Raw genomic sequence first — 17033 nt, forward strand, 5'->3', positions numbered from 1 at the left:
AGCTGCCTTACAGGATACCCAACCTAATATAGAATACGAAAATATGATACAAAATTTATAATAAAGCATATTATCGCAACTGTTGCCTTGCTGCGGTCCTACACGGCCCCCAGGCCGGGCGCGGGCTCCCGGCTGCACGGCACCGCCTGCCGTGCGGGGCGCCCCCCTGCAGCACGCAGCAGGGCCTGCACCGGCGGCTGCGCGGGGTCCGCAGCTCCCCTGGAGGCCGCCGGGGTTCCGGAGTGCCCGCCTCCGGAGCTCGGCACCGGCACCGGCCCCGGAGTAGGGACACCCCGCTCCCTCCTGCCGCCCGGGGCGCAGGGACACGCCCGCCATGTGCGTCCCGGCCCACGGGACCGCCGCAGACACCCGGCAGCCCGGCCGGAGCCCAGGTCTCCGCTCCCGAGCCGGCTCCGCATCCCGGACCCGAGCACCCACCCGCCGCTCCGCGCGAGCCCCGCTTCGGGTGGCAGCTCCGACTGCGCATGCCCAGAGGCCCCTCCCCGAGACGGGAGGGCGAGGCACACGTGCCGCTGGCGTGCGCGGGGGCAGGACAGGGCGGGAGGGAACGGGGCGCAGCGCGCGTGCGCACGCGGCTCGGCAGCATCCCGGCGCGCATGCGCGGGGGCGGGTGGGCGGCGCGGTGGACGTTATAGCGGTTAATAGCGGTTCTGCCCCGGTACTGGCTGCGCTTCCTTCTTCATCATGGACGAGCAGAGAGTGAGTGTCGGCGGCAGCAGCAGCAGCCGCCTTCCTGCCAGCCCTTGGGTCGCGTCGCGTCGGGAGGTGGGCCCACCGTCCCTCAGCTGGCCGTGTCGCCGGGCTGCGGCGCGGGGGCTGCGGTCAGGAGCCGCCACCGAGGCAGGCGAGGCGTTTTCCCGGGTTGTCGGCGTTGCTTGGTGCTCGGCCTGGCTGCCTGAGGAGAGAGGCGGCGGCTGAGGAGTTAAACGTTTCCCGCTGCCTTGTCTGTGGGCAGCAGAGCGGGAAAGGCGCCGGCCCCCCTGGGCTGCCGTAAGAGTTCGGGAAACTGCCTTGAGTGGAGCGGCCCCGGAGCTGCGAGAGGCCTCTCCGTGTCCGCTTGCTTCGGGTTACCGCTGCAGTTGCTGCCTCTTAATGAAGTACGGCCCTGGTGTAGAGCTCCTTCACGCTGTGTATTCCTGTCATAAGTAATTATGGGGTGTACATAGGCCCTTCTGTTTCCCATTGATGTAATCCTGTGTTGAAGGGAGCTAATTAATAAAAGGTTGTTTTGTTTTGTTTTCTCTCTCTCTCGCTGTGCCTGCTGCGCTATAATTACATCCTTCCTTTACTTGTTATCTGCCCCCTCAGGGGAATCACTGAGGAGCAGACATGTGCCTGGCCAAGGGCAGGGCTTTCTGAAAATGATACTCTCTGGAAAAAGTTCTGACTCAGCCTTTCGGCTTTCAGTCTGTCATCCAAAAGGGCTTCTGTTACTGTCTCTGTGAAGACTACCCTTAGCTTGGAAACTGGTTTGGGAGTAGGGTCTGGGTAACTAGTGCTGCTCATGGCTTGAAATGTGCAGATCACAGATGTTTGCTCTCTTAGTTGTTTGTGCACTGCCACTCCATATGCATCTAGGCTTTGGAAGGTGAGATGTGAAATGCCAAAAGTGTGCTTCTAGTAGATACTGTGTGAGTTTGAGTCAGTCTGCTTTTGTTTGCTTTATGTGAGATTAGTCTTGGAGAAGGAGTAAATGAGGACTGTAGTTGTTGTGGGTGCTCTAGGCGGATGTTCTTGACTTGCATCATTGATCATACTTGAATTTCAGTGCTGCTCAGAGGTTCAGAATACAGTAGTAAAATTACAGTTGATCTCATATTTTACAATACATTGTTAATTTGCTGTTGTCGCTGGTATTGTCTTAAGTACTCCTTCAAACTCTGGCAACTTCAGAGTGTGGACAAGTGCAGAAGATTAAATTAATGGATGCTAAGTAAGTCCTCTTGCTTGAAATTAAGTCTGCACATGAAGGTTAATATGACACAGGATTCTGTCCTAGGCCTGAGGCTGCTTCAGAAACTCTGTTCTGCATCCAGTCATGTCATAAGACTTCAGTGGGATCTTAAGCAAGTTATAACTTGTTTCTCAAACAGAACTCATGTAATTATTTAGTTTATCCAAGTTTATTCTTTAATTTTGGAGGTGCCTGTCTGTTTCAACAGGTGCTATGTGATGTTAGTTACTAGCTATTCAAAGAAGGGTATATTGTCTACTTGCATGCTCCTGGCAAGACTAGAAGCCACCACACGTGGGAGGGCTTCTTTTCCATAGCCTTCTATGTTCTTCATCCCATGTGTATCCACAGTTACTTTACAAATGCCATACACATTTTTTTTCTGCAAAGAGCGTATTAGATTCAGAAAATGAGAAAAGTGAAGAGCAGTATTAAACTTACTGACAGCAGCAAAACCAACTTCTGTAATAAATGTGCCATAATGTTTTTAAAACAGATTTGAAACTGACCTCAATATGTGCTAGCCAGAGAGAAAATCACAAAAAAATTGTTCATAATAGGATTCTATGAAGTACTGTGTCTGTCAGTGTGCCTTAGATTTAAGTTTCCCACAGTGTAGAAACACCAATAAGCTTTAATGAGCTTGAAGTAACTTAAAATGTAAGCCTCAGCTGTTGCTTATGTTGGTAATTTTTCTAGCACACTTTTAATTACATATGGTTGTAGTGACTTCTCAGAAATTCCAGTTAAAGGGAGAAATGGCAACAGTGCATTGTTTTGTATTTGGCATGTGTCTTGGTGTGTTCAGAAGAAAATCTATTTGTGATTAGAAAATTACATTAGAAAATATTATGTAGTGATTCCTAAAATCTGACTTGTGCGTTGGTGTTTAAGAAAAATTCTGTCTACAGCTGGGTGATATTTTTAGGACTCTTTCATCTGCATTTGTAGAAGTAATCTAATCTTGTTCAAGTTTGACCAAACCTGGTGGAACTTCTGTTTGGAGAAATTTGTAGCATACTTTATAAGAGCCCTACCAATCCCTGTTTGGTCAGTTGGCTTTAGATGTAGTGCAAAACCTTGTTTGACAGCTGTCTTCTAGTTGCTGCCATGTATTTGGCTGTGTAAAGGCTTTCTGAGCATTGTAGATCTTCACATGTAGATCTCTTCCTTTAATCACATGTAGCTATAAAAACAAAAAGCATTATTTTTCAGTAGTATGTACAAGAAGACTTATTCTTTTTTCCATGTGATGGAACAGACTAAGCACTAAAATCCTAGTTGAAAGAGGATTGGGAGTTTTCCTGTTCATCCAAATTGACAGTTATGTTTATAGGATCTAAAGCTTAACTGTGGGCTGTCTGACATGCAAAAACAATTGCCTCTGGTCAGTAGTGAATGCAGAAGCAGCTGGTTGGACGATGGTGTTTCATCTGCCAGTCTAATGTGTACAAAGCTGTCTTCAAACATGTTCAGTTTAACCAGACAATGAAAAGATTCTTTAACGAAGTGATCAAAACTTGTTATACTCTTTCTGAAAGAAGCCAATTGGATCCTGTTTTTCTTCCTTAGAGTCCTAATTTCAGTCATTGCTCACTGATGCATTATATCTTTACATAACACTATCACAAAGCCTGTGGAAAAAGCAGTAAAATTTCACTTTCCTCTGCTAGTGATTTAATTTTGAGTATGACGCTATGCAAACAGGCAATGAGCTGGAGTACCAGATTCCTTACACAGGATGTAGTGTCAAGGTTTGCTGTGTCTGTTGTGAAAGGATAAAATATTTTTCTTGCTTTTTAGCAAACAAATCTGATCTAAGTACTAAATGGTTATTAAGAAATTGCTTATGGGAGGGACCTCTGCAACATCTTTTTGGTAATCTGGCTGTTTTTAAGGTGTGCTTATTAGCTCCCCATGCCTCAATTTCCTACATGTTGTCAAGTAACAACGTTAAACTCAGCAGCTTGAAACTCTGAGTCCAACTGATTAATAATGTCTCAATTGTCATTAAGACAGCTTTCACTTTTTTTGAAGAGCCAAATATAGCAGTTTAGGGTCAGCTTTGTTTCTAGAATTTATTATTTAGTAACCTGAATTAAATAACAAACTTCTTAGTTCCCTCCTCAGTTGGTCCTTTAATTGGAATATATAAATTATTCACCAAAATATTTTAACACTTACAGAATGTTTGTGATTCTGTGATAAGTTTACAAATTGCTGTTACAGATTTATTCTGTATATAGAAAAAAAGTCAGATTAACTATTTAACGTGAGCTTCTTTTAACAATAGAGAATGATAGTTTTTCTTCTGGGTTAATTTTTACCTTTTTTTTTAAAATTGATTCTCTATTTGGTGGCACAAGCACTAGCTTTCTTATCTGGAGAATTATATATGGCAGAGTGATGCTAGTAGGTAGTCTGGTTTAGATGACATGGGAGTTGCAGTAACATTGGTAGCAAAGCATGTAAAACGATGGTGTATCACAAATCATCTTGATTTTGTTTAAACAAATAACTGGAGGTCTTTAGTATGGTGCAATGCTTCTTAGACCTTTGATGCTCTTTCTCTTTTCTAACAAAATGTATTTCCCGATCCCATCTGAGCAAGAGCTGAATTCACCACAACTGGAATGTGTGCAATGAGTTTCCATGCATGTTGAAATGGTGATGGTTCAAAAAAGTTAAAAGGTTCTTTTACAACTTCTGTCACTTGTTTTTGTAATTCTAGGAGACCCTGCAAAGGATTGTCTCTACTCTAGCGAACAAAAATGATGAAATTCACAACTTCATTGACATGCTGAACCATACAATAAAAAATGTTCAGGTATATATATTAAGACTCATAGGTTGTAGCTGGGAGGGGAACAGCTTTCCAGTTTTGCCAGTCTTGTACTGTTTGGTTAATATGTAAGGGATGAGCTATAAGAATCCAGTTTAAAATGTTATGTTGGAACCAGACAGAAAAGCATTTTATTTTCAAGTTTGTCTCTAATTGAAAAGTATGGTGTTTTTGCTTTTCATGCCATTTTGTACGATTTAATTTGTATGGATGAGAGAATCTGGATTTTGATGCCAGATCTCAAACTCCTGTTAGTTGGAAGTAGTCTCTTTTTTTAGATTTCTAGTCTGCTTGGCAGACCGAAAAATGATACCATCCTGATACTTGAGCGAAAATGTTTTGCTGGGTTTTTTTTTGGTAGTTGTAAATTTTGTAGGGCTTATGTTAGACCTATTTTTTTTTTTTTTAGAGCATCTACACTAGGGTGAAGTTTATGTTCCTTTAGCCCATCAATAAGCCTTAAGTTGTTTGTTATGTGTTAAAGCTGAGCTAAGTTAACTGCAGAAATGCAAGTTATCCAGCAGATCTCTAAGCCGGCTTTTCGAGTGCAGTTTTTGATATCAAATGAAATAAATTTTATATGGAACTGGATAACTATCTCCTTACAAACATCTAGCAATCCATATATAATTTTGAGAGGGAACAAGTTTGAATATCATGGAATTTTCAAGGATTTCAGTCTTCAGTGTCCTGATGTAAAGTCTGCTTAGGAGGTGTCCATCATTCTTAATTTTTCCCTCCCTTGATAAGGTGAGGAACAGTGACAAGGCATATAATGGTATGGAAATAGTAAAGTGTGTTTGGGCAAACAATGTGATTTTCAGTCTAAAAGACTAGTCTGCATTTTTTTCCAATACAAATTGCAGCAGTTTCAATTCTCTTCTTAGATAAACTCTTCTAATGCAATCAGCGAGCTGGATGAAGAATTTGATGGTCTGTATTCTGTTTTGGATGAGATGAAGGGGAGTATGACCAACACTATTCAGCAAGAAGAGGCTTCTAAAATTCAAGCGCTACAGGTAACTATGTAACTACATCTGTAAATTTTTGCAGCTAAATAGAAGCAATTTTAAACTGCTATTTTAAATCTCAACTGAAAGTAAGATTTTGATAGTGTTGCAAGAAATGCAGAAAGTGTAAAGTAAAGGTGTTCTTTGATGTAAGTACTCCTCTGCTCCCTTCTTCTAGGGTACTTTATAGTCTCTAGCATATTTATGTTCTCAACATTATGTGAAAAGAAAGTGGTATTTGTAGAACTTACAGGTGGCAAGCAGCTGCATAGGAGCAAGACTTGGATATGTTTACTACCTTCAAACTCGTGAATATCTTCTGGACTGAAACTGGTTTCTTTGTCCAGTTTGGAATATGAGCGTCTGATCCTGTAAATATGCCTAAGTGATTTACTCAGGCTTGAATTTAGAGTCAAGAATGATACCAGGTATCCTAAGCACAGAGGCTGGTCTCCTGTTGACAGAACTGGCCATCCTCCACTTGTTAGCATCAAGCAAATTGTGTATGCACACTGGAAGACATGGGAGTTGCTTGGGTGCAGGTTACTGTGGAGCCTGCTACTAAACCTGCTGCATGAACTTCACCAGTTTGTAGGTGTATGGTTTCATGCAGGCGAACCTTTCCAGTCAGTTTCAGAAAAATAGAAACAAACAACCTTTCTGTATAAAGTCCATTTTTCCAATAGCTTGTAGCAAGTTGGCTCTAGCTTTCAAAAAGACAGGTTGCATGGGGCCAAAGGACAGTTAAATCTTTTAAGCAGAAGCTGTTTCTCCAGCTGTTTTCTTTATATGATCCTAGTTGCAGCATTCTTCTGTCTAGTTCTTCTTGCTTATGCAAAGCAATAAGGAAGATGTTTTTTCCTGAAAAACTTCACCTTCTCATGTCTAGTCAGTTTAAAGAAGTTCTAGGAGCAGCGTCCGGAAACAAATTCCACAGACTTCTTTAAGGACTGTTTTATATTCATACTTAGAGACTGAGTGTAAAACATTCCAGAACTTCTGGGTGCACAACTTAAGTTAAACACTTAAGTGCACTTTTCTATCTCCAGTTTAATCTTCCTCCCCAGATATCTGTCTTAAGTCCTTCTGAAGCTTCTCAACAGACAGAGGTCTACCCACATCCAGGGACACTGAGGACTTAAATGCTTAAAGAAAAAATGTTTCTAAATGACCAGCTCACAGAAGAAATTCAGCTGTGGCATCTATCAATTATTCTATCTTCTAGTGAAGAAAAAGTAAACTTAATCTTGCAAATAATGATTCTATAGCTGAAAACTGGTTTGATAGTTACTCATCTGGCAGTTTGACTTGAACATTGACATTTTCTGTTAACATTTGTTAATTTTCTGGTAATTAATCTAATTTGATCAAGCTTGGGTTTTGTCGAACCGAGTTCTTCTGAAGGTTTGTTAGTGTGGTACAGCTCTATCAAGAATTGTTGCCTGGTGTCTGTGTCGAATAGCTGAGCTGCTGCTTGGTCAGAAGAAGATGAAGCCACGTGGAATGTTACAGGTCACTGACACAGATATTAAGTGCCCTAATTCTCTTTTGGTTGAGGCTGTTCTCTAGCCACAGGCCCAAGGACATTCTCTTTCCTCGATGACAGACCAAGGTTCCTCTGTAACTAAGGCACTGCCAAGAGTGCATTTCGTAACACTCAATCTACCAAACCAAACTAAAACATGAACACTGTTGCATCGAATGTATTAATCCAAGCTATTATCTTTGACTGGAACTGAAAATTAACTTTGTATGAAGGAAATAAGGAACTTCAGTGAGGTATAAACATGCTGTTTCAAGGAATTTACTTGCTTAATTTACTATCCTCTTGAAATGCTTGTACTGTAGTTAGCCTTCTGTAGTTGACTAGATGCCATTGTTGAGATTAAGTTTTGACTTAAAATACTGGGGCTACATAACAAGCAAAAAGGGTGAGGATTTAATTTTTAGCCTGATTCCTCCCAAATAATTTCTTTGGAAGTTAAGGCTGAAAATTAGGAAGTCTCATTAAACCCTTGCTTTGAAAAATATATTGCTACATTTTGGGGCAGTGTATTTTAATGACACTGAAGTATTTATTTTCAACTTCCAAATGTAGATGCTTCTCAATAAGATGCCAATGTAAGCATCCAGTTACCATGCCATTTCTGCAAAGCTGTTTGAAAATGCCTCTGGCATTTGCTTTTCTCTTTTGAGGTGTTTGCCTGGGATGTTTTGACAGTATCATTGTGTATCTGAGTTTGTGAGTGCTGGATATGCCTCAAAGAGGAGAGCAGCTGTTTTAGATGAATCCCAACTTGCATTAATGGCATGCTTCAGAAAACTGTGTACAAACTTCTAGCTGTTGGACTGTTCCCTTACTGCTATTTTATTCTTTAACAGTAAATCCAAGAGGCAGCTGGTCCAGGTCAACTTGCCATGCTTGCTAAAACTAGTTACACTTCTGAAGTGCTTGAGACTGGTCTGGTCTGGAAGTTGATGCAACTGTTGGTTGCTTTTGAGACGGTGACTACTTTAGAGCAAGCTGTCTTTCCTGAAGTGTTTAAAGAAAAAATAATTACTTGTTCTTGGCTTGTTCTGAGATATTACAGTAAGTGTCACATGAGTAGAAAAACAGCTGTAGTTTGAATGGCACTGCAAAGGCTGTTGTCAGATTTGAAATGTGCATATTGTTTAATCTACAATATGTTTAGGATCCTTCAGTGTAGTCAGAAATAGTCTCTCTAGGGGTATATCCATAGTATGTAATACTGGAAGTTTCTGTGGTCTGTTTTACATACTGGAAATGGTACTTTTCTTTCAGATTACCTAAAACTCTATCATTAGTAATTTCTGCCCTTCTTCCTCTGTTTCCCTTCCTCTACTATACTCATTTGTTATGCGGCAATATTGATTTTCAGGATTGTCTTGTGACAATTCTAGAGCTGGTTGGGGATAAAATCATTGCCTTTTTCAAGGCTATTGCTACATTAAACAATGTCAGTTCATTGATGAAATGCAGGTCTGTAAATAGAAATTGTGGTGCACACAGATGTAAGCATTTCTTTGTTTCTGAAATCCTGATGTTGGGAGAACCAGATCTTAAAATGAAATCTGGCTTTTAAATCAGACTTCATCTCCTGTCTGACTTTTCCCCCTTTGGATTTATAGGATATGCCATGTATTTCTGTACACTTTTCAAACACATTGAAGTTCTACTTAACATGATGTGACAGAGGTAGTAGCCTTCATTAGGTAAGGTAACAAGTTGTTACAAATGGATGGCAAAGCCGCATGGTTCAAGTACTGCTAGTTTATAAACCACTTTTAAAATGTGAATACATCAAATTGTTCTTTCTGTTTTTACTTCAGGATCAGCTTAGCCGGTGTAATGATGCCCTAGAGAGTTCTGAAGAACTTCTGGAACTTGCTGTGCAGTCACTGGACATAAAGGACCGTGAGGAATTCTTGAAGGTAGAAAACATTGAAGAGATGTGCATAAGGCAGATGTTGGTATTTGTCTCAGTTGGAAATATCCTTTGCATTACTGTGCTGGATCCTGCAAACTTACCAGAAGTACTGAGAGTAAAGATAGAGAGGCATATAACAATACAGTTAATGCTCTGTTGAGGAGGCCAAGTCAAGCACAATAGTCTTCAATTTTTATGAATTTTTATTTTTTTAATCTCTAATAAAATAAGTTTTTCTTATTCAGAGTGAGGGGGGAGGGAACGGAAAGCCTTCTCCTGGACAGCTGTCTGTGTTAAACAAACCTGCACTGATGTTAGCTAAGTGAACCCAGAAAGTGAGGGTGAAATAAATCTCTTCCCGAGTGTCAACTTTGACTTATTTTTCTTGAAGAGTGACAGTTGCTAAACAGAGTATTTTTCTTAGCATTTCAGTTTGAGTTGTCTCTTCTGTCTTGCCATAGTGATATGTAAAGATGAAGTTAGCTCTTGAGCATTATGCAGAATGTTGCTTTGAATTAATTGCAAGTTGTTTCTTTTCAGATGCCTCTAGTGCTTTTTTTAATCAAATGTATTAAGGAAAGTTATTTGAGTGTTTCTGGAGAGAAAAATCTCTTTAAATTTGGGGTCTGAGCCTTAAGATACTGAAATCCAATTTAGTGAACTCTAATATCTGGGATTTGAAACTTGCATTACAGTAGCTTACACTTGTAAATGTGCCTTTGGGTATGGCATTTTAAGGAGTATTGCCTTGGCCATTCGCTAGCTAGATCTATTGCTCTGCTACTAAGAATACCAAGCATTCCTGAAAGGACAGCTCCAGCTCTGACTCTTTTATTGGCACGGATTTTCTTTGGATCCTCTAGTAAATCAGTTCAGGAGAAACTAGCATAAGACTAAACTAAGATTATTGGAGTAATGAGTTACTCCTGTGGAGATTCCGATTGGACTTAAGAGGGAAATTGTTCATGGTGAGAACAATCAGCTATTGGAATCATCTCCCCAGGGAAGTGGTGGGTTCACCAACATTGGACACTTTTCGGATTAAGCTGGACAGGGTGCTGGGCCATCTAGCCTAGACTGTGCTTTTGCTGAGAAAGGTTGGACCAGATAATCTTTGTGCTCCCAACCTGGTGTTCTATGATTTTTTTTTAATATGTTTTTTCATCTTAGATTTTTGGTGGCTTTATTCACTAAACTGGCTTACCTGGAAGTTGAAAGAACATGAATGCCAGCACACAGTAGGGTTCAGTGGTTAGATAGGATGTGATTTGACACGGCTGGGCAGCTCATCTGAGATGGACTGATATCCTTCTGTGGTAGTAGCCTGGAAACAAACTAAATTCAAAGCAGTTAATCCAGGACTGTCTTGCAGAAGACATTGAATCCTGGGTACCACATGTTGTACAAGATGTAGGGGTTACGAAGAAGGCTCTTGTTTTCCAGTAGCTCTTTTTTGTCTACAGTTGTCATGTAGGAAAATCAGTCAGTAGTTTTTGCAATAACTTTGGTTTGAGGTAAAACAAAGCTACCTCTTAAGCTAAATTATTTCTAAACAATTTTTTCCACTTCCTACTTTGTGAATATGAAATTGGTTTTACAGCAGCAACAACTGTGATATGTTGGTGGTGGGTGTGTGTTCACCCCTATCCATTGAGTGTGCAGTGTGTTCAATGAAGAAATTGGAAGTCCTCCACTTCTGTTTGACTTTAAACTGAGAAGCTGCCTAATGTTTCCTGTCTCGTCTTTGGACAGGAAAGTAGTTCAGCTGAATGGCAACTAGATCAAGTAGCAACGTGAACTCCAAACATGGATTCAACAGACCTAACTAAGCCATCACTACTTCAATAAGATTTTGTCTTAGTTTTGCAATTCCTCTTGGTGAAGGACAGGGATTTTTTTTGTCTTTCCAAATGCCAGTTAATGTTTCTTTGAAATATGCCATCACCACTTCTGCATCTGCTTCAGTGGTGTCATTTAAATTCTGTGAAAAACTATGTTCTGCAGTTTTGAGCAGGGATGTATGGAGAGAGCCTTTTAGGAAGCATTGTTGGAATAGTACAATAACTTTCAGAGGAAAAGTTAAAGTAAGTCCTATTTTTTTTTCTTCTGTCAGAGTATACATATTATTATGTATAGCCAAACAAGTTTGGTATAGTTACATGCCACTAATAAGCACTCTATAGTTTCACAGAAAATACTATGGTAGTTAAATTTTACTGACTTGGTCATGTAGCTTTTAAAATGTGATGGAGAGTAACTTAACTCATTAAGAGAAATCAGAAGAGACAAAGTCACACCCAGAAAGTTGAGTAATTTCGAATTGGTTCAGTGTCATTCTTGATTGTTTTTTCCCAGGTTGCAGTTCTAACCAATACTATTAACATGCTCTATAGGAAAATGTATTTTGATACAAATGTTAAATTAATTTCGATCTTCAAATCTGACAAATACAGCTGAGATTGTCATAGCCTTCTTGCATGCTGCTGCCATTGATACTTGCATGGAAATACTAAATACTTTCTTTCTCTTCTCCCTGACATGCATCAAGACTGCCAGACAGATCAAAGATAGGTACAGTACAAAGTCTATCGCTTTTGTGTCTTTGAATTAATCTTAAAATGCTTAAAAATGCATTTATTTTGAAAGGGTCATAGTCAGCATATATAAATTAATTGACTCTTTCCCAAGTGTTCGTTGTGACAATACAACTTTTGAAAGAGAACTAAAATCTTTTATGCTTCTCCTGTAGTGTTTTTCCTTGCAGGCTGGTGACCTTTCATACCTTAATAAAGACAGGGCTATTTTTAACACAGGGAAGCAGAGCCCTGCAGCAACTAATATGTACTTAAAGAAATAACAATAATAAAAGTATATCATTAATACAGTATATAATTAATAATAAACCAGAAGTTTATTAAGTAATACCTGATGGCTGAAATTTGATAATGTATCAAGCTGATTCTGTCCCTTTAAATTATGAGAAAATCTTGTTGTTTGTTTTTTAAGTACTTACTAACTTTTGCTAGCTAATATTCTTTTTGAATGTAAAAAGTCTTGTAGCTGTTGCAATATTTTTAGTGACACCACTGTGACTGATGTCAGTGAAATTGCTATTTCTGGTAGCTTTTCTTTGAACTGTGTCTTCAAACTATAGTTTTACTGTTTCAAAATAAATGCTAGGACCATTTTTATTCACTTGGAAGAATAACTACATTCTGAGAGTCTGACCTCCTCATTCAGAAAACTTCCTGTGATATGCTAATATTTTGAAAGATGGCTCAAAAGGTGTTTCCAGCATATGTTGCTTTTGTGGATCAAACATGTTGGCTTTCAGTTTACAGGTTTTCAGGGAAGGATCTGGTTGTCTAAATTCTATGAAGTTTTGTGTAAAATGAGTAATTGCTAGAAAAATTAATCTTTTCCAAGGGTAAAGATTTAGTGTCCTTAACAGATCAGATGGCAATGGTAGGAATCTTAATACTTTTTATCTGTAATAAACATCATCCTACTCTTTTAGTTTCTTGAAATGCTGTGTGATCTAATCCTTTTTAATCAGTTGTGGCTGGTTCTCTAAGATTGGTGCCTAAGCAGAATTTAAAAAGCTTTCTGAAGCTGACTACTCAGTGTTCTCTTACTGCTAACCAGAGGATTGTTCTTCCTTAAGAGGTTTACTCTACCCGTCTGGCTGGTGATGGATTCTGCTAGGCAACCCATACCAAATTTCAGAACATCAGCTCTGTTGTGTGAAATGAATTGACTTGCCTCTTTTATGAGGTTCATTTCATTGCCATAACTATCTTATATCCCAAAATTGTTATGCTTGTCACTCTTGACATGCTTATATCTTTAATACTCAACTTCATACTTCCTCTTCCTTATTAACTACCTAATTTTTTTGTTTTTCACCATTCTTTAATGTACCTGTTGTTAGCACACAATCTCTCACACATACTAGTGAAGTACTTAGTGCATATCACTACCCGTGAACTATTAGGTGTTTTGAAGGTTCCACCTTTAAGGTGTAAATTGGATACAAGTCTTTTGCAGTTGACTTTTTTTTGTGGTGTGTATATTACTTTCTCTTTTTTAAAACAGGAGTTAGGACCTGTGCAGTCTGAATCAAGGTTGTTCAAATTCTGTGTAGCCTGTTGTCTTCAGAGTTGCAGAACTATACAAGAGACTTGTCCTCCTTTTTTTTTTAGTGGTCTAGTTGATGGAGTACAGGAGTGTCTTAGGACTATTCAGAATAAAGGCTGAGCTAGGACTTCAAAAGTGGAAGTGAGAGCTGTGCTTCAGTGTCTCTTGTAAGACTGATCTGATACTTGGATGTTCCAAAATAAGGTGGTATCTGCAACCTAAACATTTCTTCCTCCCCTGGTGAGATCAGAGGTAGATATGAAATCAGAATATTCAGCTTGTTCACTGCTATTTATAAATGTCTCTGAGTAATATTTAACAAGTGAAAACATGTTCCCCGTTGGAGCTAATGAGTGGATCTTGTCCAGCAGAAAAGTATTTGGACCGTCTTAAACTGAAGTTTTAAGTTTCATAGTTCTAAGAATATAAAACATCCTGATTCTGTGGTGCTTTAGATTTTTCATACTTCCTGATTTTGTGTAAAGTGGTATGAGTTTTGTTTTGTCTCCTATCCAAGTTTTTTCACTAGTGAAAGAAGTTTTAAGCTCTTCTCTAGTTCCTTCTTGTGTTGCTTTACCTAGTAATATGGAACAACTGGGATCTTGCACCATATTCTCTTTGATACAGTCACACTAGCAAAACTTTCTATTTTGGAGTCTGTGCTGAATGGCAAACAGTTGTCTATTAGAAAAATGTTCTGCTCTTTGATCAGTGTTTTGGCTAACAGTTTGAAATTAACAATACAGATTATCTGATTGCTGTTTTTTGAAAATGGCTATAAGACTTAACCAATGCAAAACACATTTTGCTAATGATGCTTTCTTGACTTTAGAGTCACAATGGCTTCAGCGTTCCGCATCTCTCTGAAACCAAAGGTCAGTGATAGTATGTCTCATTTGATGGTGGACTTCGCTCTGGAAAGGCGCATGCTCCAGGCTGTAAAGTTTTTGCCAGGTAAAAACTGTATACAGTGAATTTAGTTTGTTACTACATTAATAACTTACATTTACAAAAACAAGCAAAACAAAACCACACCCCTTGCACCCTAATAAGCAATTTTTTCAGAGTACCTAAACTCATTCATTGGGTGTTAAACTGGCTGCTTTAAGGGTAAAAGAGTTTTCTAGCTTTATTGTGTTAATTTCTGCGTAGTATAGCATTTCAGAAAACAGCATTGATCTCAGAATTGAGAATGAGTCTTCCATACTTTTTTTTTCCTTGAGTTGTCAGTTCCTCTTCCTGAAGTTATCCTAAATTTCTCAAGACTCTACCTGCTAGCTTGATGTTTAGTGATACTCCAAAATCCTAGTTGTCTGCAGTAGTGTTATGCATGGAACTGTAAGCTAATATGTCACTTACAAGAGTGGCGATATGGTCTGAAATGCAAGAGAGGGGTAATCTACTATGGTAGTGATATTACCACAATACAAAATGTGTATTGATGCATCTATTTGTTGCTGTTTGAAAATAAAGTGCAGTATTCCAGTATGTATCTTTCACAGCTTTTTATTCATATTGCTTTCCTACTTGAACCACTTTGCCCTTGACTGATACCAAGCGTATATTCACAAGAATACTGCTGGCAGGGATGTAAATTGTTTCATCTCTAGGTCACTAATCCAAATCTGTTATGGACTTGGCAGCATCACTTAACATTTCTACCCATTTGTCTTGCATGCTGCAGATACAGCATGTGGTAGCAGGTATAGTAAATTACCAATGTTATTCTTGGTGGTCAGCTAGCAGTGTCTCAGCAGAAATTCACATTTTAATCTTAAACTCTGGGTGGCGATCATTGCTCTGTACTTTATAGGTAAGGAAACAGCCTAGATGAGCTGATCGTAGTGCGCCTGTTTAACAGGAATGGGAGTGTTAAGATCTAATAGCAAGCATGAACCAAAATCTTGTATCTATATGAAGATACTATTTAGTATGGCCCTTCTTATACATGCATTTTCCTTATCAAATATGTAGCAATTTAAATTGTTTGTGCCTTTGATTTGTAAAAAGGAATACTAATTCTCTGGGTATTAATTTGTATCAATCTTGCTTTCTTCTACTGTAGTGCCAAGCTATCAAATTACTCTGACACCAAATATGGACAGTTCAAACTGTTGCAAGGGAAATTGCGTTGAGCACTGGTAGAACTCCATACATCAGGAAATACTCATGTCCTTTTAGGGGAAGTTGAAAACAGGTTTGGTGTTGTGGTAACACAGGCATTTGAACACTGCTTGCTGGAATTAGACTGAAGACTTGGTTACTCCAAACACATGTGAGACTATCTGGTAGCTTATATTATACGACAACAAAAATAATTGGAGCACTTAACTAAACTTACGGGTACTTGTCCTCGTCTTTTTTGTCTAAGAGATTTACAGGCTTGTGTTCTGAAATACTTGTCCTCATCTTAATTTTTCTTTTGCCTGAGAAAAGAAATCTTACTGATGTTATTCTGAAATTATTGTTGGATGACTTTGAAATTTGATGGAAATGCGTGTGATTAACACTTGAGAATTTATCGTGATTTAACCCTGGCAAGCAGGTAAGCACTGCACAGCTGCTTGCTCATTCTCCCCTGCTGCAGGAGGATGGGGAGGAAAATCAGAAGGGTAAAAGCAACAACTTTTGGGTTGAGATAAACACAGTTTAATAGGTAAAGCAAAAGCTGCACATCTAAGTGAATTCATTCGCTACTTCACATCATCTGGCAGGTGTTCAGCCATCTCCAGTAAAGCACAGTTCTGTCACATGTAACAGTTACTTGGGAAGACAAAATGCTATCACTCCAAACATCCTCTCCTCTTCTTCCTTCTTTCTGCAGCTTGTATTGGTGAGCGTGATGTCATATGGTATGGAATATCCCTTTAGTCAGTTGGAGTCAGCTATCCCAGCTGCATCCTCTCCCATCTTCCTGTGCACCCCCAGCTGACCTGCTGATGTGGTGGTGTGAGAAGCAGAAAAGGCCTCAATGCTGCTTAGCAACAACTAGAACACCTCTGTTATCAAAACTGTTTAAATCACAAATCCAAAGTATAGCATTGTGCAGGCCTCTGAAGAAATGTAACTCTGTCCCAGCCAAAACCAATACAGACTTGAGTACTTTTGCTTTTAGTCTCTTCTGTTCTCAAGCTTTTTAAACCTATACCACTCGTTTCAGTGTAATTCCTGCTTGGCTTCAACTGCAGGGATGTGAGGGGAAAAATGGTGTGTTTCAGTAGTGCTAGGTTAGAATATTTGAACAGATAATGAAGGGAAGGTCTGAAATAGTATGCATAAAGCAAAATAGGCCTTCTGCTTCTAGTTAACTTCCCATAGCTAGGAGGTGTTTATACCTAGATACTAAAATTAGACATCTCTAAATGTCTCAACCATAATTAATGATGCTGATTGTCATCAGTGATTGTAGAAGGGAGTCATGGATGAGCCTGTTCAAGAAATAGTTGTTTCACCTGCATAAAGGCAACCTGTGTATAACTAGGTCTTGATCACTGGGACATGACTGTACAGAACAACACAGTTAAAGGTTTGAGTGTCATGAAAAGGGATGATTTTTAATAAACACAATCTGTAAGTGTATCAGTCCCACAGATGCATCAGTTTTGTTTTTTGATGTTCCT

At 39.4% G+C, this 17033-nt stretch overlaps 1 protein-coding gene across 1 annotated transcript in view; it reads left to right on the forward strand.

The window, feature by feature from the left end:
* The first annotated feature begins 635 nt into the window (after positions 1-635).
* FSD1L (fibronectin type III and SPRY domain containing 1 like) overlaps positions 636-17033 on the forward strand; it is a 34799-nt gene continuing 18401 nt past the window's right edge. The window contains exons 1-6 of the mRNA XM_065656342.1: positions 636-720; positions 4707-4802; positions 5705-5836; positions 9179-9280; positions 11825-11847; positions 14246-14367. Of these exons, the coding sequence (XP_065512414.1) occupies positions 706-720; positions 4707-4802; positions 5705-5836; positions 9179-9280; positions 11825-11847; positions 14246-14367 (490 nt within the window). The 5' untranslated portion in view covers positions 636-705. The remainder of the gene's footprint in view (positions 721-4706; positions 4803-5704; positions 5837-9178; positions 9281-11824; positions 11848-14245; positions 14368-17033) is intronic.

The sequence above is a fragment of the Caloenas nicobarica genome, chromosome Z (assembly GCF_036013445.1).
Source record: "Caloenas nicobarica isolate bCalNic1 chromosome Z, bCalNic1.hap1, whole genome shotgun sequence".
NCBI classification, from domain to species: Eukaryota; Metazoa; Chordata; class Aves; order Columbiformes; family Columbidae; genus Caloenas; species Caloenas nicobarica.